At 41.4% G+C, this 27,990-nt stretch overlaps 1 protein-coding gene across 1 annotated transcript; it reads right to left on the bottom strand.

Moving 5' to 3' along the window:
• Positions 1-833: 833 nt before the first annotated feature.
• Positions 834-27,915, bottom strand: lrrc1 (leucine rich repeat containing 1). Its single transcript, XM_047603576.1, has 21 exons — positions 27,182-27,915; positions 19,720-19,837; positions 19,037-19,115; positions 17,366-17,455; positions 14,137-14,193; positions 13,957-14,020; positions 13,395-13,469; positions 13,086-13,230; positions 12,824-12,942; positions 10,969-11,052; positions 9,295-9,410; positions 8,717-8,889; positions 7,520-7,662; positions 6,050-6,202; positions 3,555-3,776; positions 3,074-3,313; positions 2,794-2,883; positions 2,555-2,632; positions 1,973-2,230; positions 1,756-1,854; positions 834-1,568 (listed from the first exon to the last, which is right to left on the bottom strand). The coding sequence occupies exons 1-21, from the start codon at positions 27,338-27,340 to the stop codon at positions 1,419-1,421; spliced, it is 2,712 nt and encodes a 903-aa protein (XP_047459532.1). The 5' UTR covers positions 27,341-27,915; the 3' UTR covers positions 834-1,418.
• Between the last annotated feature and the right edge of the window lie 75 nt (positions 27,916-27,990).

Genomic DNA, 27,990 nt, shown 5'->3' on the forward strand with positions numbered 1-27,990 from the left:
AACTCTAGAAAATCATCTTTCCCTGGGGATGATTCTCATATTATTTATAAAGAATAACCTGTAAATATAAAAGCTAATGTAGTTAGCTTCACTGCTGAAGGCAATTAGCTAGCTAGCTAACATTTGCAGCTCATGCTAGAGCAGATAAAATGCAATTTGATCAATTTCTCCCATTTCTGTTGGTTTTGAAAAGAAAAAAGGGAGAACTTCTTTGAAAGTTGTGCAATATGTTGTCATATCAGACCATGAAAGGCTAACTGTGAACTCTACGTATTAATCATTCTTTTAAAGTTAGCCGACCTGGTATTACTTTTATTCTCAATATGTTTACTCAGTATGTTTAACAGGCTTAATATTATAAAAAAATATATAATTACAAATATTCGTCTGCAGTCTGATCGTACAGCAAATGTACCCAGAGTCCGTATTGTATTGCTAAATCATCTAAATCTATGCTCATCCCCCTCCAGTCTGTCATGAACACTCTTGCAACAGACAAGTCTCACAATATGTGTCTGACCTGCCAGTAATTGACTCTGGATTGAATTTCAAACACTGGATGTCATTTCTAACAAGGTTCGTCCCTCGAGGATTATCACTCCAATGTTTGTGCTACACAGCATCACATTAAATAAACAGCTGTGATGTTTTTGGTGAGGTCAAACATCCAGTGGGTAAGTCCAATACAACACTATCACAACCCACAAAACAAAACATTTCTTTTTTCCCCAGGTCTTTTTCACTGAGCTGCAGGCAGGTCTTCACCTTACCATGCTCATCTTCTGCACTGACGTGGCATGTGCTTCATCTCTTACTCTGAAGAAAGAGAAAGATTGAAAATATTTGCTCTTTATTGCAAAAGTGAACACTGAACGATAAACTGTGACTGTGAGAGTATAAAAGCTGTTAAATAAATACAAGGCAGGTTCACATCTAAGTGGTTTCTAGACTTTGGAAGTACGATTACAGATTCTGCCTTTAGTGATGTCGGCTTCTTTCATTTCCGAAACATCGCTGCACAGCGTACGGTCTTACAAGTCTGGGTTTTGTCCATACAGCACGTGTGAGAATATGTGAAGCAGAGTTCAGTCAGTCTCGGTGCTCTGCAAGTCTCGGCCTCCCTGCTGTGCACTCTGTTCAGCCTTATGGCATTTTTTATCTGGGAATAGACTATAAAAAGTTGAAGGGCTTCACGCTGGCATTGCTTTTCCCAGGACATAACTTACACGTAGTGGTATCAAGCAGACAACACCTGCATCTTTCAACGTGAAATTGACCTTAATTAACATTAGCATTTTGCAACTAGCGTGCTTTAACACTCCTTTCCACATAGTTTCACGAGCAAACAATTCAGGCGGACAAAGCTTTGCAGCGACAGTAGAAAACACATTCTTCGCCTTTGCTCTTCTTCACCGTGGTCAAGGGGGGTAGAAAGCACTGTCGTAGCAGTCAGAGTGTGGGCGTTTGTCATGACCAATGTCGGGTGGCAGCTCTCTGCCCAGGCTTTGCAGCAACGGCTCCACGTCTTCGTCTGAGGTGGAGGGATGAGTGAGGATGATCCGGGGGATCTGTCAGATGATTGCCACAGAAGGAAGCGTGATTAAGGTGGAAAATAGTCCAGCAGTCATGTCGAATGAAGGACACATGGTCAAAGGTTATGATATATATTTCACAGATGTTGGATTTTGAAATATGAAATATGAGTCTTTAGTGTAAGATAATGTGGTTTGTCTTACATCTTAAAGAACTGCTTACCGTCATCATATGTTTGTCCCCTTGAAGGGAATCATTTTTGGTCAACACCTCTGCCTCCAGTTCAGACATCGTCCTATTGAGCTCACTCTCCAGATCAGTCTGAAACACAAAAAGACAGTAGACACGGCAAATGGAAAAGGGTTGTGGGAGTTGTTTTTTTTTTTTTAAGGTATGAGTAGCATTCTTTTTTGTGCCGTGATTCGAGTAAAACACTCACAATGCCGTTGCCATTGCAGACAACAGCCTCAATCCTCTTGGACAAACAGTCTTCTGCGCTCTCCATCTGGGCCTGTTTGCTTCTCGGGCCCCTGCCTTCCTGGCTGCCTGTGACGTCCTGAGGATCCTGCCGCAATTCAGCCACCTCCCGAAGTAGCAGCCTCTCTCTCAGCACTTTCATCTTGATGCAGCTCCCAGCGTTCCTCAGGGCACTGACCGCCTGGTGGTGGGTGGCCCCCTGCATAGTGAGGCCGTTGACCTGGATTGAAACATTATACTTTTAGTGCCGCTGAACAGGAGCCGGAGTCAGAGATGGAAAGACTGACTCCCAGACACACAGCTTAGGGTGCCTACAGAAAATGTCACATCTAAAGAGTATTTATTTTTTTTTTAGTCCTCCTCATGCTGGCCTCATAACTACAGCCCCAGCTCAGAGTCCTCTGTTGGTCTTATGATGCCCTCTAGTGGTCACAGGATTAACACCAACAGGAGTTTGTGATATTTCACTTACTTGACTGAATATTTTAAAGTCAATAAATCAGAAATTATGATCAGTTATTAGAAATATTATTCCCATTCCTACCTCCAGCAATCTATCTCCGACATGGATTCCCGCTTTTTCCGACGGCCCCCCTCTAGTCACTCGGGAAATAAAAATGCCCTGAAAGAAAGGAACAAATTAGCCAAATTTGTTTGTGTAACCATCAGACGCTCGGGGCTGCGCCTTCGCATCATCTTCATTCAGACAGCAAACAAGATGCACTGTGAATGAATGGCGCATAATGTCGCTAGAGATCTCTCTTCTCGTCTGCCAGCACTCACCTCATCATGGTCTTTGTAAGGCAAAGAGCCCTTTCCACCAGCAATGCTGATTCCCAAACTACCTCTCTGGCCAGACACTTTGATCTGTAACTAAGAGAGAAGTGTTTCATTATAAATGCAAAGCTACAATCATGTGCCCTGGAGGCCTGATTGAAGCAATACAACATGCTTTTTAGTAATGAAATATTAAAATTTAAAAATGATCACCAGCCACAATCAGTACACTTCCCTGCATTATATAGATCAAACCCTGAGCTTCAAACAAATACAATGACGTTACTCTTAATGGCACTTGGGAGATGAATGATTCCTGAGGAAGGATCTTCTCTGTCTCCACGGATGATTTCAGAGTCCCTGTGATGGATGAGATCTTTATGTTGTGGAAGAGGTCTCCATGGAGACCGGTCCCCGCATTAAGAGCTCTGTGATGTTGAAATGTCCTGCCCTCTTGGGTTTCACCTCTCTGATGGAGAAATCGAGGCGGTAAAGCATCACCCTGTGACAGCTGGCCTGCACCGTCCTGGCGATAAGGGATAATTTGATGCTTTTAAAGTTTGACGGAGAGACATGTCATTGGAGAGTGATATATTTAACCCGCAAGACGTGGGCAAAATGATAGACTGTCAGGGGATGAAACCTCTCCATTAGCTGAACATTTTGTCAGATAGACCAGGGACAAATCTAGAACAAGGGGGAAACGGCAGCATGCGGCTGGTTAATATGTAAAAGTCTACGCGAGGAGCTAAATTGGAAAAACCGACCTCCTGGGGTTGTTTAGTTTCCTCTTTGTCCTTCTCAGCCCTGGAGCAGCCACCGCACACACTGTTGCTGGCCAGAAACGGATGAGGTCTTCCTGGTAGACACTCTTTGTTTGCCACCCAGCCGAAGCCTGGGTTGGGCCAGTTTTGGCAACTGGTCCTGAGGGACTGGTTAGTATGAGGCTTTCTACACTCCTGGAGATAATCAGAAGAAACCACCTGTTGCTAAAGCTTTTATGTTAGTGTTAACATCTCAACGGAAATAAGTAGTGACAGCGAAAGATCAGTGGGAAGGGCATCTCAAAGCTGTTCTAAATGCTCTTCAGAAGAGCAATTGAAAATCAGTGAAGAATAAAATCCAGCTCCACCATCAATAACACAGCACATGGTTCAAAGCAGGCAGTGCAGAAGCTGTGTCTCCAACGCTTAATTTGTTTTTGTCCGTTTCTCTGCCTTCTGCTCACAATTTTCTTCTTTTAAGTGAATGATTCAGCAGTCACATAAAGAGAGTTTACTTCTTCTAATGGATTGTGCAGAAGAAAGTGCTGCTTGCAAATAGATTAAATAAGCTTCACAAATGATGCTTTTTAACGTATTAGCGAATTTGTATTTGAAATAGATTTGCTTCAGCACCAGCGATAGCGTGCTCATCTTTAAATGAATCAAGTATGAAGGTGGAAGAGCACTTTCATGAGAGCTGGAAACTGGGACAATGCATATAGATCTGCAGCTTTGCTTTCACCGTATGCGACGTGGTGAGCACAATATATATGTATGCATAATAGATAAAGCGTGGTAGTATCAGTACAACATGCAGCACGTGCAGGACAGACAAGTCACATGCTGGCAACGCATTACAGCAACATCATGCACTACTGGGCAGACAGAGAAAGCAATGAAAGGGTCAGGAAATGGAATTTATTGTGTTATACCAACCAGCTAGTTTACTCAATATATTAGTTTAGACAGTGAATAGTTAAAAAAAAAAAAAAAAAAAGAAAAAAAAAGAGAGACATATTTATATCTGACAAATAAATTCAGTTCTTATTAGCGGAGCAAGAAAGTAATTAATATTGTCTTTAACAATATTTAATTAACACGCTGACTAATATAAATTAAAGGAATAACAAGCATGTTTAGTGTTGCACTCATTTTTATTGATCAGTGGTTAAAAAGTCATCCAAACCTCCACATCTCCACGTGAGATCTATCTTGTGCAGTTTGATCAGAGAAATAATTAAAAACATAAAACCAACACTTGAACCAATTTCCCTGGTCCATTTTTTTTTTTCCTTTTTTTTTTTTTGCAATCGATTTAAAAACAAAATAATACAATTTATCTTGTACCATTTATCAATGAATAAGATTTGAGCAACGCTGAGAAGTGCATTAAAGTGGAACCTTAACAACTGCATTTTTAAAGGATGCCACCCTTTCGACGTCTTCCTCACCAACACCTTTGTGATTATTCTGTACAGTACCCTTTGTTAAAGGGAAAGAAATCTTAAAAAAATTAAAAAATAATAATAATAATAATAAAAATACAGTTGTTTTTGGCATCTATTTGAAAAGAACATTGCGAAGCAGTAAAGCACAGCACATATAAATACGACAGCATTGTTACTTCTGCATAATTACACTGCAGATGAGTAATTTAAAGTTTGATGTGCAGTACTTAATTGATGAGTCTATTTATTATCTAAAAGAAAAAAAAATAGAGGCGAAAATGTTTTTAAATGAACAAAAAACAGGATCCAAGGCCATCCGCTCACCCAATGACAGTTATATGGATCGAATAAGACATTAGTGACTTTGTTTTGTTCATGGCTTTGATTAAAAAAAAAAAAGAAAGAAAGAAAAGAAAAACTGTACCAAGTTTGGAAAAAAAAAAGAAATTTGCTATACACTTTTATTTACATCTGAGCTGCCAAAAATATAAAAGTATCCATATTAACAAGAGACTATACAATACTCCTTTATCAGTAGGTCCAAAAACTCCTGCTTTTGTTTGCCCTAACGTACAAAAAGAAGTATTCACCCAGTGTATTTAAAAAGATATAGAACAATATATAATACATTTAAGAAGGTCTGACCATATTATAAAGATTTATTATAGTGCAACTACCTAAAGTATTTTTTTTTTTCAAAAAAAAAGAAAAAAAAAGAGTCATTTAAAAAGATTTCTTTGTTAAAATCTCTTTTAAAAGGAACATCTCTGTGCAGATTATTGCTGTGGACATTATTTAAAAAGAGGAAGGCACGGCGGCCCTGGTAGCGTGTATCGCACAGGACTGGAGATGGAGAAAGGTTACAGGCGTCCCAGGGTTTAATCACAGGAGGGGGAGGCCACACCAGGGTTTGTAGGTAAAAAGAAAAAAAAAAAAAAAAAAAAAAGGGGCTGCAGGGGGATGTGCAGGACAACACGGCGAGACACAGGAGGTAAAAAAAAAAAAAAAAAAAAAAAAAAAAAAAAAAAATTTCTGAGGTAAAGGTCACACAGACGTTGTCACTCTGTCTGCAGCGTTATTGACCTCGTTTTTGTTGGAGTCCAGGCCTTTGGCGGCGTTCATGTCGTTGCGGAGGTTCTCGGCCGCTTTCTTCATAGTTTTCAGCTCACCCGGGTGAGGCGTGGCCCGCCTGAGTAGTGTTCCCTGCGTGGACGAAACAGATTCAGAATGTTGGTGCGTTTCTTGTGGAGGGTGTGCCTGTGATGTCACAGCAAGAGAAGTCTCCGTGGTTACGGCCACTGAGTGGCAAAAAGTGACAGTTGAGCATAGAGATGAGCAGCATTAGTTTGAATCTTAGGCTTTAATAGCATCTAAATCGTAAAATGATTAGTATTTAAAAAAAAATAAATAGAATAGCTGTTGTGCAGATATGAAAATCAGTCAGAGATATATTTTTACAGAAATCCCCGACTGCCAAAGAAAAGAGAAGTAAATGGGTCGCTGCACTAGGAAGAAACAACAGGCATGGTGTTGTGGTTTATATTGTGTAAGGTAACATTAATTTATGCTGTATTTTTGGATGAAGTCATACTTTAAGTTATTTCTTAAGTTACGTTTGTTGTTTTGGCGTAGTTAGACGATAGTAACTATTTCAGTTGCAACAATAAATAAAAATTAAAAAATAAACAGAATTTGTGATCACTCCTCGTCATCCTTCTAACGCTACAGTATTGTATGGCTAAAGTTTCTTCTCAGTAAAGCTCTTAGCGTTATCTTATTTTTATTTTAGCTACATTTATCATAACTGAAATGACCTAAAACTAACTGAAACTCAGGCTAATCCACTTTTCCTAATCCTGGTAGTGTAGTTCGTTTGGATCATTGTCGAGTCCAATTGTCCTTAATTTGATCTGGTAATCCACATTGTTTCCCGGTCTCGCTGTATTTACTGTTACATGTCACTGTGTTTTTTGCCACCCAGGGGGGCGTGGCCCCGGGCGGCCGTGACGTCAGTGCATACCCTTAGAATAAAAGTGCTTTAAGAGAGAAGCTCAGTACAGACAAGTTAAAAGAACAAAGAGTTAATAAACAAGGTGACAAGGGGCAGAAACGTGAAACTTTTTGAAAACTTGTCAGCAACAAGTTGAACTATTTCAGCTATTCATCTATTCTTAGTTTAAGTCTAAAAGGAAAAAGTCTAGTTTTAGTGGCGTCGCTGTGTGCATGTAATTATTTTGTAGCACCTAAGCATGCAGGTGATGGCATTTAGCCTTACAGAGCCACTACAGCTCCTGCAGGCTAATCCTGTTTGTCTAATACGAACATTAAAGGATAAAGAACACACAGGGAACCGTGATGCTCAATTAGGTGTTTTTGGATACACGGGATGAGCAATTAATCGTTTTGGATTTAGTGACAAAAATAAAAACACTGAATATCCTCAGCCTCATCCTTTCACAATAGAAAATAGTTTGTTTTCTCTATCACTGTATGTCACATGGTGCTTTCGCTTGCTCTCACCGCGCTGTCATCGTCCCCATCATCATCCTCATCTAGGAAGTGAATGGCACTGGTCCTGTTCATGGCCTTGTTGTCCCACGTTTCGTCCGCCATGTCATTCACCAAGCTCTCCAAGGCCCCAAAGCGAGTGAGGTTATCAGAGCCTGGGGATGTTTTATTAATAAAAAAAAACAAAAAAAAAAAACAGAAGAGGCAACATATTACACATCGGTGGAATTCATGGACACATTGAAATGCTCAGACAAAAGCTCAAGAGAATTTTTACATCGGGTTTAAATCAACGTAGCTGTTACGACTGCTTCTCTGCAAGCTGCCAGCGCAAGGAATGAAAGCTGTCACACAACCCAGCGCTAATAAGGGAGCCTGAAACTGCCAGATCACAGTTTCAAATCCCGGCTTAGTCACAGACTTACAGCAACACAATCTTCCCTGCCCCCAGCCTCAGCCTCAATCGCCTGCACTACACCAGTTGCTGCATTTCTTTCACAACATCTTTCTTTTTTGAGGCCCGAACAAACACCTTTTCAAATGCAAAAACGTACAGGCGAGCGCCTGCTAAGCGTTGCGCAATGAACCGTAAATAGTACACACATCGGGGGCAGATCTGCGGATGACGGCACGGGGAAATTACTACAATAAACTCTCGTGCTAGGCAGAGACAGAGCCGCATCTCTCTTCCCAGTGGGTGAGCTTTTAATGGCAGCAGGCCAGCCGCTACTAAGCCTCTTTAGCCGTCCGATCCAACACATTTCTGAAAAACATAACCAAGGAGGGCCTCAAGGGACGGGGGGGTGAGGTGGGGGGAGAGAGGGCCTGATCTGTTAGCGGTGCTCTGATGTCTTACGGGAGCTCATAATCAACAGATACTGCAGGAAAAGGATCAGAGGGCACAGAACGCGCTGTGCTTCCCCGAGCAGATCATGTGATACAGTCATCAAAACCGCAGGGCACTAAATACTCGGAGACGATGCAACTACTGATGAGTCCTCAAATGTCACGGAGCTGGCACCGAGTCCCTTCACTCCGAGAGAAGTGGGTCACTTTGAGAGCACGGAGACGCTGATGTACATACAGTACAATTTGCAATTTAAATCAGGAAGGGAGAAATGCGAGCGGCCGCTCCTGACTGCACGGAAGATTTGCGTTTATATTCGAAGACTCCGGAGTGAGTGTCGGGCTTCAATTAAAAATAATTACCTTTGTTGTCTGGTTCGTAGGGCTGCTGAGGCAGCAGCACGCAGGTGAGCACCTTCTCTCCCGACTCGGGATCCTCGTCGGTCTGGAAGGTGAGGAGCGGCTGCGACTGGTTCTCCGACAACCACAAGGCCTTCAGTCGCAGTGTGATCAGAGACATCGGCAAGTGGGTGAGCCTGAACGCAGACGGGGAAATGAATCATGGCATCAGGAGCCCACCGTGTACCTACTGGTTCTCCAAAACACACAGCCTGGATAAGGGCAGTTGTTTGGTCTACGTGGGGGGGAAGAAGGAGGAGGAGGGAAGGGAAACTCTTTCCAGACACAGAGCTGGACATGCCTGAGTGTGACTCAAGCAGCAGACATGCGCAGCTTTCTCCGGAGACACGGCGCAGAGGAAAAACAGGTAGAGGCGTAGAAAGAAAAGTACAAAACAAGCTGATAAAATCATTTTACGGAGCGGAAAGTAAAGGTCAAGAACTATAAAACTTAAAGTTAAATCACGCCTCATCACTCATTTCACTTTACTGATTATTAAGGAGTGTTTTTCCCCTCCTGGAGACGAGCGTTTGCGTGCGTACCGGTTTCCGGAGACGTCGAGCACGTGCAGCTCTGTGGCCTGAGACAGCTCTGACGGTATCCGCGTCAGCCGGTTTTCTCGCACACAGAAGACGTTCAGGCCGCTGCAGCCCCCGACCTAGAGAGCAGGAGAGACCAAATCATCAGGCTGTAGAATAAATACAAACGTAACAATCATCTTTGCGTTGTCATTGCAACCTAAATGCAGTTTTTGTTTTAACAATCCCCCACCAACAAAACCCTGAGTGAATCTATCGTCAGCAGTTGGGCACTTTGTCCCAGAATTGGTGATCTTGACAGCAAACCAATGAAATGTCAATGAGCTGTGTCAGAGGGACCTAAAATTAGGAACAATTAGGCTTAGTAGCCAGACAAAACAAAGGCCTGATGGACCATCTGAACCTGTAACCTATTAATCTGCTCAGAGACACATGTTAACAAGCATAGCTCGGTTGATCATGTTAAAAGCTGCAGGTTAAACGCATCAGATTAGCAGAACGCTTAACGCAATTCACATGCGCACGGACGCAATTCAGCCGCAAAAGAAAAGTGTTAAAGAGCAATTCAGGTCAATAGAACTAGCTCCCAAAGCTCAAACAAAGCCCGGAGAAATGCTTGAGCCACGGCTCCACTGTCACTGCTGAGAGATGTCATGCAATGCCTCTATGAAATAACAGTGACGGCGTTGATTCATTATCTAGGCCAAGTGTGTTGAACTGTTATCTTTCTCTAAACACTGCAGGCTTTTCATCAATACAGACACAATGGTCCTTCAGACGGAGCTTTAAACCAGGCGTGCCTTCACTTAAACAGACAAGAGGTTAGCAAAGAATGTCACAGGCAAACACAATGGGCACACTCAAGACACCGCCGAGGCCGAGGCGAGCGGACGACGGGAGAGGTGAAAATGGAAGCTTTGTTGAGCTTCAGTGAATGAGCTTTAGTTGAGTTTTAACTCAGTAGAATGACATCTAACTGCAATATCTTTTACTGACACCATTACACGAGAAAACTGTTTGGATTTCACTGCAGAAAATAACCTCGTTGGTGAGGATCAAGCATAACATTATGACCACCTTCCTAATATTGCGTAGGTCTCCCTTGTGCCTCCAAAACAGTTGTGACTCATCAGACAATGAACATGGACTTTCTGAGGGAGTCCTGTGGTGTCTGGCAACAAAAATGTTATTGATGGGGTCTTCGGGTCCTATGGGTTGAAGGGAGGGGCTTCTATGGAGGCCAGGTCAACACCTTGTGCTGTTTTTTTAAGTTGTTCCCGAACTGTTTTTGTGGCTGCATCCTGCTCGGGATGGCTGCTGCCATCAAGGAGTGTCATAGCTATGGGGTGGGGGTGCCTGGTCCTGGTCTAGGTGGGTGCTACATGTCTAAGTAACATCCACACAAATGCCAGGTCAAAATGTTCCCCAGCAGAAGAAGATGGTCAACACCAGTTATGTACTTGTCCGGTCATAATGTTACGCCTGATCATTGTATAGTTTCACCCTAAGCGGCGACACTTTTGGGAAATACATCACTTAAGACCCGTCAATGTGGAATATGTTTAGGTTTACAAGTCAGGCAAAAACTCATTGAACTTAAATGAGTCAGTTGCCTCTCAACAATGTTTGAGTGAGATGATGTGTAAATGTAAATGTAAATGTAAATGAAGACCTTACCTCCTTAGGTAACGACATTAGATGGTTTCTGTCACAGTTGAAGTTGAAGAGTCGCTTCAGCTTCCCAATACTCCTAGGCAAACTCTGTAAACAAACAAACAAAACATCAATATGAGCTTGACAGGTTTTTATGTATAAGTTTGTATATATGACTAACACACAACCTTCCCCGCAGTCCGTTGGTATTAATAGTTTCACATTGCTCAAAAATAGTTATTGACTTAGCCATAAAATGCCACTTCAGACACTGATCTGTTTGTCTTTCATTTGAATTTAAGTGTGAAACGAGGTTATGTAACATGTTACCTTGAAATAGCTGACTATTAGGCGAGTTAAGAGCTTTGTCAATGAAACAGAATTGAACCTTTGTTGCCCTTCTATCCTCTCCTGATGAGAAACATATGACACGTAGCTGGGTCTGGGAAGCCATGTAGTTCAGACCGTGCAGAGAGCATCAATCAATTGGCTCTCAGAAATGGTGAAATATTACCTAATCCCTATGCTACTCAAAACCACGAACATTTTCCATCCATCTTTTTTTGCGGATGTTGCAGTTTGAAGCCATGATCCAAAGCAGAGATACGCCAAGAAGAGAGCTGCTTTCCCCACCCCCCCTCCACCCCCGTCTGTTTCCTGTGATGACGTGCCACAGAAACCCGTTTATTAAAAAAAAGGCAAGTATTCATATATATCCGTGTTGACTCATTAAGCCGGGTTGTCCTACTGATCAGTTCATCTGAAAAAGAAAATAACTATGGCCCATCAAATCCTCCACGTTTCAGCCGTACAGTGCAGCGTTCTTTCATTTATTACCTCTGTGTCTGCAGACTTAAATTTAAATTTTAGGAACCACGTATTCCTATATTTGAAAACATAGCTTGTGCCATTGTTGTCAGCACAGTAACAAAAACCGGCTGACTGTTGTGTTGAAAAAAACACTCAGGTTCCTTTTTCACCATGGGTGTGGTTTTGATGCAGACTATTAGATTAGAGTCAAAAAGAAACGAGTTGATTTAATTCAGAAAATGAGGTTGGTTATAGCTTTGTTTCCAGTTTGCCAGTCAAGACCAATCTCTGTATAATTAGTGTGATGACACTGATTATCCGGATATTAAATTAAATATATCCCTCATGTTGGCTTCCTGTCGACCATGCAACTTTTGTCCTCCCAATGTCAAAAATTACCAGGTCTGTTTGACTATTTATGAAGCCTAAAATAAAATGCACCACCTAATTCTGTTTTACACATCTTTTCAACCAATTACTATATAATGTACACTTCTTTTTCTCCATGGACATACACCACATTTACCCGGAGGATCATACTAAGGGATATGTCTGGTTATTTGTTGAATTTTATTTATTTTATCATTTTATATTTTTTACTCTGACTTTTAAATGAATTCTATTTATTTTTGTTAAATATTTTATCATTTTTTTATTTTATTTTATTTTATTTTTTGCTTTGGTGCATAACAGTAAAATGCTTTTAACTAATTTCAGCTTATTTTATTATTTAATCTTTGTATGGCTTTTTAGGTAATTACCAAATTACAGTTCTAATGTATACAGTTATTTTTATCTCTCTAGTGTTTTCTCAACTTCAAGGTGGTGACGCGTTTCCTCTTAATTCCTGAGTGTTTTTGAATTTTCATGTGTGTGTCTTTGCGTGCGTCCGCGTGCATGTGTGTGTGTGTTTACATATGCGTGTGGTCTCTTGGGTCTATTGTTTTTTTTGTGTTTGTTGTTTTGTTTTTATGTAAAGCACTTTGGGCTGCCTCTTTTGTATGAAAGGAAAACTATAAATAAATAAAGTTTGATTGATTGATTGATATGTACGGCTTAAGAAACAAACCTGTAGCTGGTTCTCCGTCAGTACAAGCTCGGTAAGACTTTCACAGTTGCCAATGCTCTCTGGAAGATGTGTTAGTCTATTCTGGTCAACTTTCAAAATTGAAAGTTTTCTTAGTTTTCCTGCAACGAAAGAAAATGTAGTATAAATCCAGGTGTGCATTGATTAGTATAACCTGTTTGATAAGACGGACATAATATAGACGAGCTTGCAACATAGTATAATCATGCAAACAAATAGGCTGAAGAAGTGTCATATAACTCACCAATGCTTTCCGGCAGAGCGTCAATGTTGTTCTGAGACACGAGCAGGTCGGTGAGTGACACCAGGCCCCCCAACTCCTCTGGAAGTCGCTCCAGTTTGTTTTCTGATACATCTAGACACAGCAGGCTTTTCATACTGCCCATCTCCTAAGGTTCAGAGCAAACGGGATAGAATGATGCAGCAGCAAAGATGTAGTAGAATCTGTGCATGGATTTAAACTGGGGGACACAATGATGATGTTGACATGACACCAAAACAGGGGCACTATAATTAATAGGACGACAATAACACAAAAGCATGACAAACTTACTGCAGGTATTTCAGCCAGGTGGTTTCCATCCAGCCACAGGTCCTTCAAGCTGACCAGGCAGCCTATTGACTCGGGCTGTGCAGGAGGAAGAAATGCAGGAAACGGAAAAATTATAAACAGAAAAATAGAAATAAAAACAGTAGATAATAAGAAAATAAACAGTAGCCGTGATTTGTTTCTCATAAAGTTCTTGATTTTATTTAAATAGCCTGATGTGAGTCCTGGATACTTTGAATTTGTCAAAAAATACATATTAATTTTCAAGTACATAGAACATTTCTAAATACAGGCATAAGTTGTAAGTAAAATAAAACCCAGACAGTTCCTGTCGGTCGGACTTTTTTCCGTTTCCATCTGTAAATTATTCAACCTCAGAGATAAAACCCTCACATAAGATTACAACCACAGCTCAAAACAGATGGTCTCCCTCCCGTCAAGGGATGCTAATCTGCGCGAACATAACGAGGATAAGGAAATGGGAAAAGTTTTGGTCTACTTATTTTGCGAAACGCGGCGTTCTTCCGAGTCGACGGGCAACACGGAAAATAAAATAAAAACTCACCAAAGAGTACAGTTCATTATTGCCTAGGTCGAGTTCTTCAAGTCTGTGGAGCAGAGATAGGGACCTGTGGATGGGAGATGCAAGTTAAAATGCAGTCAAAAGTAAAAAATGTGCCACTGAAGAAGATGCACGGCCTCCGCCCTTTTCTACAAACACCAGCACACCTGGCTGAATACTTACTCTGGCAGGAATGTCAGCACATTTTCTCTGAGTTCTAGTGATACCAAGTTGGAGAGGCTGCAAAAAGACAAAAAGAAGAAAGATTATTTAGGAAATTTAGTCTTAATGACAGCCAAAAAACAGAAGGTCCTCCTTTGCGATCAGATATCTGCAAACAGGAAGCACTTTGGAGGTGGGTCAGTCTTATCGAGGCCGTAAAATCGCAGCAGCATAAACAACAGCTGCATACTTTAAATGAAGAGCAAATTGTCCGAAGGGGCCGTTCGCTCGACCAAAGTACATTGTTATCGTCTTGCTTTCCTTTCCTCTTTACTGTTCATGTTCTCAATTAATACGGGATTTTATGACGACAGGCAGCTGGAACAGTGCAAAGTCTATGTTGTTGAGCCAGACGTAAAAACAGAAAAACAGTTCAGACTTTGTGCTGCGGGAGAGGACAAGCAAGGAGTCATTCTCAACAGGAGAGGATTGAGCCATTGCCAAGCCATTAGCTAAGTCAATTAGCTACACTCCTTCACTGATAAAAACAGACACGGTAATAAATGCTGAGCTTGTAGATGCGTAAAAAGACAGAAAGGTTGACTTGAGCCAAGGAGATGAATAAAATTAAGTAGGTATGCTTGGGCTGATTCTAAATTTAATATATGAAATCCGGACTTAGAGCTGGGCAGCATGACCAAAAATGTATGTCACGGTATTTATTTATTTATTTTTTTCTATTTTACTGTGATGATGAGTAAATATTGCAGAACAATAATCCCACGCTAGTAGTAAAGCACGTTTGCATGGCTCTGTGTTAGCACTGCCTGCTGATGTGGAAATCCGGGAGCATTTACAGCTCTGAGATTAACAAAAAAAAAAAGATTATCAAGATGAAATGAAGAAACAGGGACAATCACCGCTTCATTCTTTTTTTACATATATTTATTCATGTTTAGACCGGCTACTGTATTTTAGTCGTTCTTTTTTTCTCATTCATAAAAAGCTAAAACTGGGGACATTTTGGGGACAGCTTTAGCCTAAACACACACTAAAAATTCATATCATAATGGAAAAAAAAAGAAAAAAAGACCAGTGTGAACCGGTATACTGCCCAGCCCCATCTGGACTTATCAGCTGCGATAATATGAAATGCTACTTTTTTTTCCCCCCCTTTTTCCTTAATCTTGCTTTCTGGGAGTGCTTTTCTTTCACCACAGCACATCACTCAGCCCGAGATTAAAAAGAAATCTTCCAGTTTTCCACTTCCACCATGCTCAGCCTGAGATCTTCTGGCTCCAAAGATCAGCGGAATGATGAAAACAACCACCTAACCGCATCAGGTTTCCGTGCACGTCGTTTCTCATCAGAAAGCCCTGCCATCTTAGCAGATAACCCACTGATGTAATTTAACCTCTCGGACATTTATCTTACCTACTTCATAAAAAGCCACTGCGTGTTGTTCCAACTGTGTTATGGTTTTCATTACCTTCTTCCCCCGACATAGAGCAGACCTTTAGTCATGAGCTATGCAAGACAAATATGGGACATATGTGGGGAACATGCCGTACCACGAGGCAAATGGAGAGATAACCTGGAGACGCTGCATGCACAATCAAAATAATGTAAATCGGGTATGTATATATATATATATGTGTGTGTGCATGTATTAATTCTATTCTGAAGGCTGCAGCCATTGTCCATGTTAAGTTTGGGATTGTAATAAAATGAAAGATTTCGGCGAACAACGACTCTTTTGGAGGGCAGTGAAATCCATCCTGTGCATGAAAAGCAGTGTTTCTAGGAAGCGCAGCATAGTTTGCGAGCAAGTCGGCCGCAAATCAGAAGAAATATTAATGCCATTTCCAATGCAACGCACAAACCAGACCGAGCTGAAATCCTCTTTGACTTTATGGCTTTTAGAGTTGGTTTCTGATGGTTGTCTGAAGCAGAATAATGGTCGTCTTTAGGAAAGACCAAGAGCACGACTACTAAATATTTCACTTGTTTTTAATCTACGACCATCCATGATGATATGTGTACTATCAATACAAACTGTCTAGAAGTTGTTATTCTTTTCAAAATCCAAACTCTTGGCCATTAACATTAACAAATAGCTATGAGAACCACACAGTCTGCCTCTCACTCACCCACCATCTCATGCATGGATTATGTTTAGTTTTGTTTTTAAACGATCCCGATGAAAAAGTAATATGAATTCTTCGCACATTCCAATTAACTGTCTCCCTTTAAATGCATCTCTGTGTAAAAGGGTTTAAAATCCTTTTAGCCCTAAATTCCTAACATCTACTAAAAACATCCCCCCTGGCACGTTGACCCAAGAGCACATAGTTTAGTTATTAAATTACAATTGATCTCAACAATAAAAAAAGAGACCTCATAGGAATAAAAATGCTGGCATACACATTCCCTCTGGATTTACTATTACCTTTTATGAACAAAAACAATTGCAGCCGAGGAGACGATACGGACTGGTGTAAAGGAGACAGAAACACTCTGACGTGCCATGTGTATATATCCGTTCCCACTGGCTTTTACCACAAAACTTCTGTGCTCTTCTCAGAGCTAAACAAATGTTCTGGATTGTGAACTTGTTTTTAGAGGGAACGCTGCCATACAGTATCTCACTGTGTAGGAGGATCCATCATGCCCACTGGCTAAAACAAACAGCATCAATTCTCAACCTGACTAATTTATCTGGAGGCAACGACGCGCGCGGAGAAGTGTCAGTCTTGAGCAATGTTTTGAGCTAACTGCATTTTAAAAAGGAAAACTGGTGCTGCCCATGCTTTGTTTGAGCTGACCAATATATAGACGACACAGCGCGGAGAGGGGGTGGCAGTTAAATATAAGCTGAATTTGCTGGACAGTGAACTTTCATTACCGGAAAACAAGTTTTCCTTCCTAGAATTTCTTTTCCTGTGCATCAAATGTGCCTGAAAACAGGGCTGGTAAACAACAAAGCAGCCTAGAGGCTAACAACTATGCTATGACATTACCTTGTCTGTATCTTTCACTTAAATATCTTCAGACTCAACGCTGACCGAACAAGTGTTAAGTGCTGCTTTAACTGAGGCTGGAATTTATGGTTTAGATGGAAAAGGCTCACGAGTTAGTGACAGAGGTTATAAACCTTCACGGCAGAAATAAGGCAATAATAGGCGGGTGAACTATTTCCCACAGGTGTTGTTTTGCTCCTGCCATAAAATAAAACATTACATATACTTACTTCCCGATGTTATCTGGAAGAGCTTGGAGTGAAATATCATTGATGGAAAGGCATGTTAGATTCCGCAACTCAGGAAAGCTTTCAGGTAACCTGCAGGTGTAAGGGAGATGTAAAGGGATTTTTAGAAAGTGTACAATACAGGACTGAAATAGCACATGTTTCTATAAACGTTTGATACATTCATCTTTGCCCTCTGCAATGCTCCTAGTCCTATGTATAATCTAATGATATGATATGATCCTTTTATTGTCACTAGTACAAGTTCCAGCGAAATTAGCCATCAACCCGTCCATACATATGCAAAACACACATACACTTTGACAAAATGGGGGTAGACTATCTATCAATCTAATGTCCTAATCTCCTACTTATAATCTCTAAACATGCAACAGTCCCTGAAATTATCAATTAACCAGTAGAAAACAACAAAATAACAAAATAATAAGTAGCAAAACAACTAAATAAACTGACTGTGCTCAGATCCCTGTGAATTACTCACATCATCTGCTTATTCAAAATACAACCCTCTTAAAACACAAATCCTTTTATATGAATTGTGAAAAACAGTGTAGTTTTGCCTCAGTCAAATGGAAATACTGAGATGCCACTTTTTTGTCACACAGCATTAATCATCAATCTAACATCCTTTGATTAGCGGTTATTTCCATTTACTGATAGGAGCTATTCTACATCTACTGCTTTCTTCTGCCTTGTAATTCTACCAAAAACACCATCTCAGATCAATAAAGCCAAAGATCTTATTAAAATTAAACTAATTCACAAAGTCTGCAGAAAGAAAGGTTTTGTATATTTGTGAAGCAGGCTCCCTGCTGGAATGTGGACCCAGACGCACTTCCTGGCTTAAGTGTGAAGCTAAACGTAAACTAAAACTCATTAATGTAAACACAACACCCACCACGAAAATAAAATCTGGAACCGGTCCTCAATCCAAAATATATAGATAAATAAATAAAATGGGGTGATTTAATGAAAAAAAAAAGAGTTTTGGGTTACAATTATTTCTGAAGTCCATGTAATAAGGGTGTCTGTAGTTTTAGTTTAATTAAGTTCACATCAACAAACATTTCATGTGTGAACATAAGTGTAATTTATAAATTACAGACGGGAACTTTGAACTGGAAATTTATGACAGACAATGATTCATCATTTTCCTGTAGAACCATAGCTTCGATTACACGTTTTACGATAAAACAGCTGAAAGAGAAACTAAAAGTGCAGAATTAGGTAACTACTGTTGAAAAACAGTGTGTGTGTGTGTGTGTGTGTGTGCTCTTTAAACATATTGAACACCAGTGCCTCAGTAAAACTAGTCATTGTTGCCCACTAAACTCATGCACTGAAAAACAACGTTTTTTTCCCCTGCTGAGGTGAAAATTAGACTTGATTAACACCACCCACACAATAAAAAAAAACGCACTATGTGCAATCTGTCAGGAGTAGACATGCTCCTAACACGGCATGTAACAGCAGTAAAAGCAAAAAAAAAAAAAAAAAACACAAAGCATCAAACAAGGAAATATAAACCCTTAGTCTGGTCTAATCTATACATATAATAAGTAGCACAATCAATAAGGGAATTAAATAGAAGACAGATAGAGGTTTTCTTTTTTTCCCACCCAGAACTAAATCAACAGTGTCTCACTTAATTACCTTGTTAATGGATTTCCACTGAAGTCTGCCACTTGGAGGGCTTTGCAGTACGAAATGGTCTCTGGAATTTCCATAATATCTATACGAGTGAAAAAGGCAAGTTAATAAAACTACTAGGGTCTAGAACAAATAAAGGACACATTAATGAGTGTTGTTCCAACAAAAATAACAACAATAATGGCAAATCTAATCTAAAGTAAACTTGTTTGACTATCAAACAGTTTAAAACACATCTACCATGACAATTATGACTCATCGCAAACATGACTGCGTGTACAGTATCTGTTTGAACTTCTGAATTTATGGCGACACCTGTAAGTTGGTGGTTACTGGATGTAACCCCAGTTCCACGACTACGTTGGTAGCCCTCGGCACTAATTTGAAAAGCCTTGTAACAAGAGGAACCTCCATATTGTATTTAAAATAAATACTGAACAACAATACCGTATGAGTAGGTCTGTACAAACATCTTTGTACAGAGATTTACACTAATGCAAACCACCCTTTACTCTCACGCCTGTTTGTTGCATCAGCTTCGCTAACGAGGAGCAAATCCGTCAATTTGATTTATTCACTGTCTTTAGAGATGTTGCTCAACTGTGAAAAATATAATCTGGCAGTCACGAATAAAAAATGCTGAGACATGCAGTTGTGCGAGTGATAATGTTCTTGTCTCTTCTCACCATTTCGAGAGACGTCCAGTTCTACCAGCTGCATAAAGTTGGCTATTTCCGGTGGAAGCCTTTGGATCTCATTGTCACTCAGGCCAAGTTTTCTTAGTTTCACCAGCTGGAACAATTGCTGAAAGGTGAAGAAAAAAAAAGGTTGCATCCATTAAAAAAAAAAGGTGTAAATTTTGAGTTCACACTTTCTGGACTGATTGTGTTGCCCAACATGATTGGACAACGACTGGAAAATGTGATTACCAAATGCACCAATATAATGAAATGTAGTCTTGGATTACTCCATCTGCATTATTGCTAAATGCAACAGAAAGTCAATTTTATTATGGGACTTTACTGTGAATCCTCTGAACAGATTGAATTCCTTACAACATACACTTAACATTCAACTGTATACGACTTTATGTATGTCAAACAGCAAAATTCACGTCTCTATACGGGCATACTCTTGTACTGCTGGAGCAAAAAACCTTCACAGCATGTTCAGACTACGTTTTACTTTTTCGTCACACAAATGCCTTTCTCAATAGAAACATTCAGTTCTCCTCCATCCGACTGTGTCGTGATGAGAACATGACCGGTCTAAACAGATGACAGATAACTGTACAGACTTGTTTCGTGGAAGACATATCACTTCTGGTCATGTCACAGTTGGTGACTGACAAGTGCAAACAATAAAATGAATGGAGGGCTGAACAATGTTAAATGCTTATCCAAAAAATAATAATAATAAAGCTAAAACTTTAAAGGCATAAATCATCAAACGAAACTGGCTTTGTCAGTTCCAAGTGACTGAAGTCCATTTACGCTTGTTTTTGATGAATTGTTTGGATAGGCCATTGTCTGGATGGCTCAAAAGTTAAATGATGCGATTCCAAGCTCCCCCGTGTTGTTTTTATCATATCGTGAGTCATTAGTAATGTTATTAGCAACTGGGGTATTCCTACTAGAACATGTCAAAATTAGATACATAAGCTTAGTTTGCAGGTAAAATGACAATAGACGAGTAGAGAACACACAAGTACAGAACTGAAGGCCAATCTGCAGCCTCAACATGCTGCCTTCCATTACTGTTCCATCAGATAACTGGCAAACATTAAGGGTTTTCAGTCTCATTTTATTTCAAACAACCAGAGTGGCACAGGCTCAAACACAAGCGTTAACTTTGGCCTTTTGGCAATTGGGATTTTTCTTAGAGGAAAAAAGAGGTAATGTTCATCAGGTTAGAGAAGAAAGATCCAGGTAGACTTATTTAAAAGGCAAAAAGCAATTATTGCAAGCACATACTTGACTCCCCTTTAACAAGAGCAGACAGAGCCCTGCCTGTGTGGTGGTGAAGCAAGTACCGAACAATACTGCTTCAGGTTCCCTTAAAAGTTTCGGTATGAAAACAGAAAACTCATGAGTTTCCCCTCTGGGGCTTTTCAGTTTCTCGGGTTTGCTGGTTACAAGGAGTGCCAACTGGGCAGGAGGGTTCATCCAGTTGCAGCAGTTTAGTCGAAATGAATCAGTGACTGTTACAAACACTGCATGTATATGGATAAATTAACACATCTGCATCACACTGAACAGGTTTTTACTTCAGATATTTGGGCGGCGTGTGACTTCCAGGAGAACAATTCACTCATTCAAAAGGTGAAATGCTGAAGGCTGTGGGCGCTTTATTTCTAAGAGGAAGCTCCACAGTTGTTCCCCCTTGTCTGACTGGTGAGCAGTTAAGCCATGCAGCTCATTATTGTAAAATTAGCTTCACATTTTCAGTACATTAGCAGCCGTAATGATCCCCGATTAATACTTAATGATTGTGCCACCTCCCTAATGTTTAACCCCGGCACCTTCAAGCCACAGAACACAGTGTCTGGACGTTTGATGTGGCTGAGAAAGAAAAAGGTCTGTGACATCTGAACATAGGAACGAATGCCAGGTGTTGGTCAGACCAAATCCAGATAGAGATCGCATTTTAATTATGTATGCCCAAGAGTCCAAAAGTCAAACTCCACCCTTTTAGAAAATGCGCATGTCGTTACAAGTACTTAAGACATTCAAAGAGCCTCTAAGCCGTCATTTCAACAAGCAGACAAACTTGTATTATAACGTTTGAGCTTTTAATTCCAAACCGCCTTGATTTCACTTTCACAATTCACTGAAAAACATGTGTAGGTGCAGTTTTTGTTTGCTAAGCAAGTCTTTGAATGTCAACAGAACAGCTCAAGGTCTGTCTCTTGGCTGCGACCAGACATAATTATTTCCAGAGAACTAAAACTCTTAACTGTGAAAGATGGAGAAAAACAAACAAACAAACAAACCCAATTTGTTTTTAAAGTCAGTTATACCACAGAATTTATCGCTCTCAGACTTCCTGCTTGAACTTTGTCTTTCCTTTATGCCACAGAGATCAAAGTCAGAAACGCATAGGGGTGATCTGAAAGGCCTTGACAACTTTCAGCCCCAAAGAAAAAGGCAGTTTCATTCACACACTTTTCTATCTTCTTGGCAGCAAAGACAATCAGAGGAAGAACAAAGAGCATAAAGATGTATATTTGGTCCTGCTGTATCATCAGCTGTTTGCAAAATTGCAACAGCAAACCTGTTCTTCCCGTTGGACTCATCCAGCGCCCTGCCCCAACGATCGCTGATGCGTGACACAGAAAAAAACAAAACAAGCTGAGTCGAGAACACATTAACAAGTCTCTCAAATCACAGGTCAGTGTCCAGTTTCACCTTCAGCTGTGTTTTGTACAGCATTAGCTGAGGCCTGGTGGTGTTTTGGGAGCACACATTCATACAAATCAGTCTAGAATTAGTTTGCGCTCCTCAGTCTGTATAAACCGGCTCTTGTTTGTTTCATTTGAATTAAGCGGCATGGGTGTCAGGTGTTTTGTGGAGTCTAATTAAAGGTTCGCTGTACGATTACGTGAATGTTACATGCGCATGCGGTATTATATGTCACGGCACAGGCTGGAGTTAAAAACGTCTCTGCCACATGTCGGAGACTGAACGGCCCCTTTACCTTTAAGACAGTTCCTGTAGATCACATGTGAGGGGTAAAAAATCAGCACGACCACCAGCTTCCTGCTCTGGGCCCTGATCTCTTTACCACTTCACCCAGGTCATAAACCCTGCAGCTTCGTGTCTCTAACAGGATATTGTTTCTTCCTCTTCGCCACCACTATGACTATGTGTGTCATTTCTGATCACGCACGACAGCAGATACCCAAAAGGCCACTTAGGCCAGAACTAAACCTGGGAACTTCTTTTTTATAACAGTTTATCAGCCTATTATATTCTTATTGATAAATTGGCAAAATTTGAAGACCTCTGTCCAAGCAGCACTGACCAGTCAAAGATACACAGTGTTAGCAGAAAATACAAGCTCACACTAGCATTTCAGTAGCTGGGAGCTTGTTTGCATTTTTGCTTGAAATGATGTGAGCAGTTAAAAATTTGCTATTTTTACCCGACTGACTAATTTACAGATATTTTTGGATCTAGCGTGAAAGCCATTTTTGTTTAACATTTTCTCCAAGGATGGTCATTTGCCGACTGTCAGGATAGAAGAAATAACGTCACAGCTGCAGCTATCAAATCTTTTTTTTTTTTTAACTCGTCTGCTCATTTAATTATTTAGTCTACACAACTGTGAAAAAAGCCACCCAAGGTGATGTCTTTGTATCTGCTTTATTCAACCAACGGACTTAGATATGTTTAGTTTATGACGCGTGACTAAGGGAATGATCCGATCTTCACATTAAGAAATGAAGCAATTCATTAATTTAGAAAACTCTCCCCAATTAATGCGCCTACCAAAGTCTTAAGACGATCGGATAGTTCTTAATCCGTCCTTTCATTATGCAATGCTCGTCTGAGCTGTTAGATCCAAACCACCTTAATTTCACTTTCACTAAAAAACACTCGTCAGTGCAGTTTCTGTGTGGTGACTCAGTCCCAATCACAGGTGAATAGGTCTTGGATGTGACTCTTTTCTGTAAATATGACAGGTGAGGAACTGAATTAAGCTCTCTCTCTCTCTCTCTCTCTCTCTCTCTCCATTAGCTAATCGACTTGTAAATAAAGGAGTTTTGGTTAAGGCTGCTAATGAAAAAACACTCACTCAAAGCTCATTGTCCCAGCCGGCAGCGGCCCCGTGTCTTACGGTTTCACTGTGGAAACCGCATTCATTTTTAAACTGGTCTTGCATTCCCATTCTTCCTTGAGTAAGAGTGTTGTTGTTTAGTGAGCTAACAAACGCTATTTACAAACCATAACGACGGTATGCACTGTATTCAAATGGCCCCGCCGCTTAAAGGAAACTTTCGGTAAACAGAAAGCGACTGTTTGCCAAACCGGAGCACTTCCCCAGCGCAAATAAAACATAAAACAATTACACGAACAAAAGAGAAACAGGACCTTTGACTTGGTCTGTGGATTTTTTTTCTTTATTTCCTAAGCAATTGGAGCGATCTGCTTGTGTTCAACTTGCCTCATCTTGTCACTCCACAAACACACCTTCGCCGTTTCATCTTGCCATTGAAAACCGCCCGGTGCGTGTTTTTATCTGCCTGCCGGTGGGAATGATTGACTGGAAATATGTTACTGTGTCAAGGCTTTTTCGTCGTGTCATCGTCAGTGTCGTAATAAAGTTAGTGGTCATCATCAGTGAATTCACTTGGTCACCTCAGAGGCAAATGGGCTGAGGCCGCACAGAGAGAGACAGAGAGAGCGAGAGAGCACTGAGCTGGACTGATACAAGGGTTTATCCGCTTGGATGTTTCTTGGTTTCACCCAGCAAGCATTGATGACATTACTATCATGCCAAAGAGCACAATAAAGAGTTCTGTCGTCGGCATGCAAACAATCCCACCCTTCCATCCTCTATACATGCTTAGAATATTTGTGAGCCGTCTGCAGTCTTGTGTGTGTTGTCACAATGGGAGGACACCTGCTAATCACATCCTCGCGGGCGTAGACGACGAGAAAGAAAGAGGCTTCACTTTGTCTGACGAGGCCAACGTCTCCTCTCCCGGTTGGCTCATGGTTTCACCGGTCTGTACTTTTCAATTCAGGTCATCGGCTCATTGTGTCTTCATTAGAAAACACTAGCACACACAATTGCTCGAGTGGGGACGACAACAAAACACATAATGCCGCCTTTGTTTTCGGCCAGAATACCTGTTCCTGTGCTTTTCTTCGTCGAGACAAAGTAGACAGTGTGACACAGCCACGGGAGGCTGCTCACATTATCTCTGTTCCATCAAATTTCTATGCGCATGCCAAAAATATGCTTTCAGAGGACTTTTCAAATCCTTTCTGGACTTCTCCAAACTGTAAACCATGTCACTCTATTGCCAGTGGTACTACTTGAAGGATTGAAGGATTTAAGCTGCAGCTATTTTTTATTATAGCGTTTAAACATGCGAATTCGAGAGAGAACATCTGACCCACCGTGAGGACCAGATATATGAAGCGTTACGCCATATTCTAAAGTTAGGAAAATCTGCAAACCCCATGAACTACGATCCTTATGAGGGTTACAGACAGGAGGCTTTCTCAAGCTGCACATCCACTCCTCAGAGTTGAGCTGAGAGCAACTTCTGCAGTAAAACCAGTTCTGCTGGAAAAAGCTAACGAGATAATTGTAGAAAAACACACACACACACACACACACAAAGTCAGAAGTCACTGCTGTAGCTACAGGAGTGCGAAACACTCCACAGGCAAGACGTTTCTGTTTCAGGCACAGACGGAGGAAATCTTCAAAATCTCGTCCCTGCCAGTGGGAAATAACCAATTTCAAATCCTCCCAGTGGTATCCCTTTTAATCCAGACTTGCGAGCATGAAAACTGGGATTGTGTATCCCTACGTTACTAAGCGCGTCAGTAATTCACACTGAGTGGCCCACAGTCCCTCTGCGTGGTTTCTATTAAACAGAAATAGCATCACTGCGATGGAGTGCTTCAATCTCTTTATGATTCAGAACATGTGTTCGTATAGAGAGTCAGACGAGCCGGGTTTCAAAGTTGTTTTTCCTTCTGCTGACGGATGGTTCGGAGCTAATCATTATATTAAATATGTGGAGATTTTGTCAGTTACCAAATGTGTAAACATTTAATCGATCAACCACCCTCTCGTTTGTAAACGCTGCTCACTTTTCACGTAATGAATCCAATACTCTTGGCGTTCCAACCCCGCGCTTGGGAAATCTGAGGCGTCACATTTATGAGTGCAGACTAAATAACTTGGAGATGCACGGATCAAATATGTCAAATTGGTATTAGCAGCAGCAGCAGCAGCAGCAGCAGCAGACGACACCAGCCGTCATATGACCAATACAAACACAGTTTTCTTCTCTTTTTTTCCTGCTAATTTCATTAGAGAATTCACTCCCTCTTTCAGTCATGGCAGGAAGTCAGCTCAGTCTGTACAAGCACAGATATCCTTTTTTAACCAAAATCTGAGCTAAAATCTATCACTTTGGGGCATGTTTTAAATTTGAGCAAAAGAACAGGTTCTGTTAAAAGGAGGTAAGCTGTGTTGTGCGCTATCGCACATCCCTTAACGGAAAGTTTTTGAGAGATAACGACAGATATTTCCTGTCTTCTCCCAGTTTTATTACAAAACAAACTCGCTGGAGCCCTTCCACAGCAGGAAAAGGAGTGAGCTTTTATTTAAAACCTACTCCTGATTTCCAGTCAGCGTTTCCATTATGGTCACGTCAAACTGTCTTATCTGGAGCTGTGAACGCCTCATCCTGCACAGTCGAGAGCGCTGGTGATATTTCTCTCAATTCGTATCAGCCAGGATAAACAGTCCACGCTTGTTGAGATTTCTCAAAGACGTCACGTCACTCATCCGAGAGGCTCCTCCAGTTCAACATGGCTGGTTGGGAGATTATGGTTTTTTTTATTAGGGAACATCTGTGGGTGGTGCACGATTGAAAAAGTCACAAGACTAGCGGTTTGTAAACAACCCAACGCTCACCTGTAACTGCTATTATAAGCATGTATTCAGACTTATGGGAGCCTATTAATGCTAAACTCTTAACTCTTGTGTGTTAAGTCGTGGCTCTCCTGCCTTGCAGAGTTAAAGCCCTTTTTACTTTCAGCAAAACGGTGTAAACACAAACCTGTGCACCTGTCCAGACAGGTTTGACTTATCAGGGACAATGCAAAGGCTTAGCAATGAGTTGTTTAAGTGTGATTCACCTCAAGTGAAAAAATGTTTATGATCAAAATCTAGACTGTAGTTCAGTTCAACCTGTGGAGAGAGGGGAGGGGAGGGGAGGGCAGGGAGGTGTAGTTCCGGGTCGGCCTCGCTGATCTTGCGTAATTATTGTCCCCAGGCCCCTCCGGACTCTCTCACGGGACGCCTGATCAGCTCAGTCAGAAACACTTTAACCAGGCGCACACATTAACACGCTGCCATCCGAATTAACGAGTGCACGCTCGCTGCGCTCCTGCTTACCTTGGGCAAGTTCCGGAGTTGGTTGGCATCCAGCAACAGCTCCTCCAAACTCCGTCCGTAGCGATAAATCTCATCGGGGACATACTGCAGGGAGCAGTGGCGTTTATCGATCATCTCCACATGACGGTTGCACCGCCACAGGGGTATACAGTGAAACATCACGGGAGGAGGACAGGGAGGAGGACAGGGAGGAGGAGGAGGAGTGGGGGAGCCGAGCGCTGCAAATAAACCTCGCAGCCGTGCGTTAAACCAAAACGGCGGCGGGAGAAGGAAGAGGAGAAAGAGGAGGAAGAGGAGGAGGAGGAGAAGGAGGAGGAGGGGGGATGCAACAGATTGCTACGGCGGGACAGTTCAGCGTGAAAACACGAAAACTCTCCGGGAAGTAAACACCGAAACTCCCGCTGTAAATAAACCGAGCTAGCGTCCGTCAGGTCGCCACGAACATGGGGATTTCTCCGTCGTTGTCTCACTTTGTAGTTTGTAGGCACCTGTTTTTTCTCTCTCTCTCTCTGTATGTGTCTCTCTCTTTCTGTATCCGTCCACTCCGGTTCCTCGACTCGTCGCTTTTAAAATCCCTCGTGAAAGCGTAAAAAAAAAAAAATACACACGCGCGCTACATCTCAGTGGGTAGAGGAAGGTGGCATTCTCGTTTTTTTTTCTCTCTCTCTCTCTCTCTCTTCCCCCGAGTTAATTTCCTCTCCCGTCCAGTTTGTGACCCGGAACATTCACTCCCTCATTCCAATCCTACGTCATCCTTCCCGGCTGCTCCTCCTCCTCCTCCTCCTCCTCCCTCCGGTCCCTCCTCTGGA

This window comes from Mugil cephalus, chromosome 13, assembly GCF_022458985.1.
Source record: "Mugil cephalus isolate CIBA_MC_2020 chromosome 13, CIBA_Mcephalus_1.1, whole genome shotgun sequence".
In the NCBI taxonomy this organism is placed as follows: domain Eukaryota; kingdom Metazoa; phylum Chordata; class Actinopteri; order Mugiliformes; family Mugilidae; genus Mugil; species Mugil cephalus.

Coding starts and splice junctions, on each gene's coding strand:
- lrrc1 (XM_047603576.1), bottom strand. CDS start 27,340: ATGTTTCACTGTATACCCCTGTGGCGGTGCAACCGTCATGTGGAGATG. Junction 12,943..13,085: donor CGCTCTGCCGGAAAGCATTG/GTGAGTTATATG, acceptor CTTTCGTTGCAG/GAAAACTAAGAAAACTTTCA. Junction 3,777..6,049: donor CAGACAGAGTGACAACGTCT/GTGTGACCTTTA, acceptor TAAAAGCTTTAG/CAACAGGTGGTTTCTTCTGA.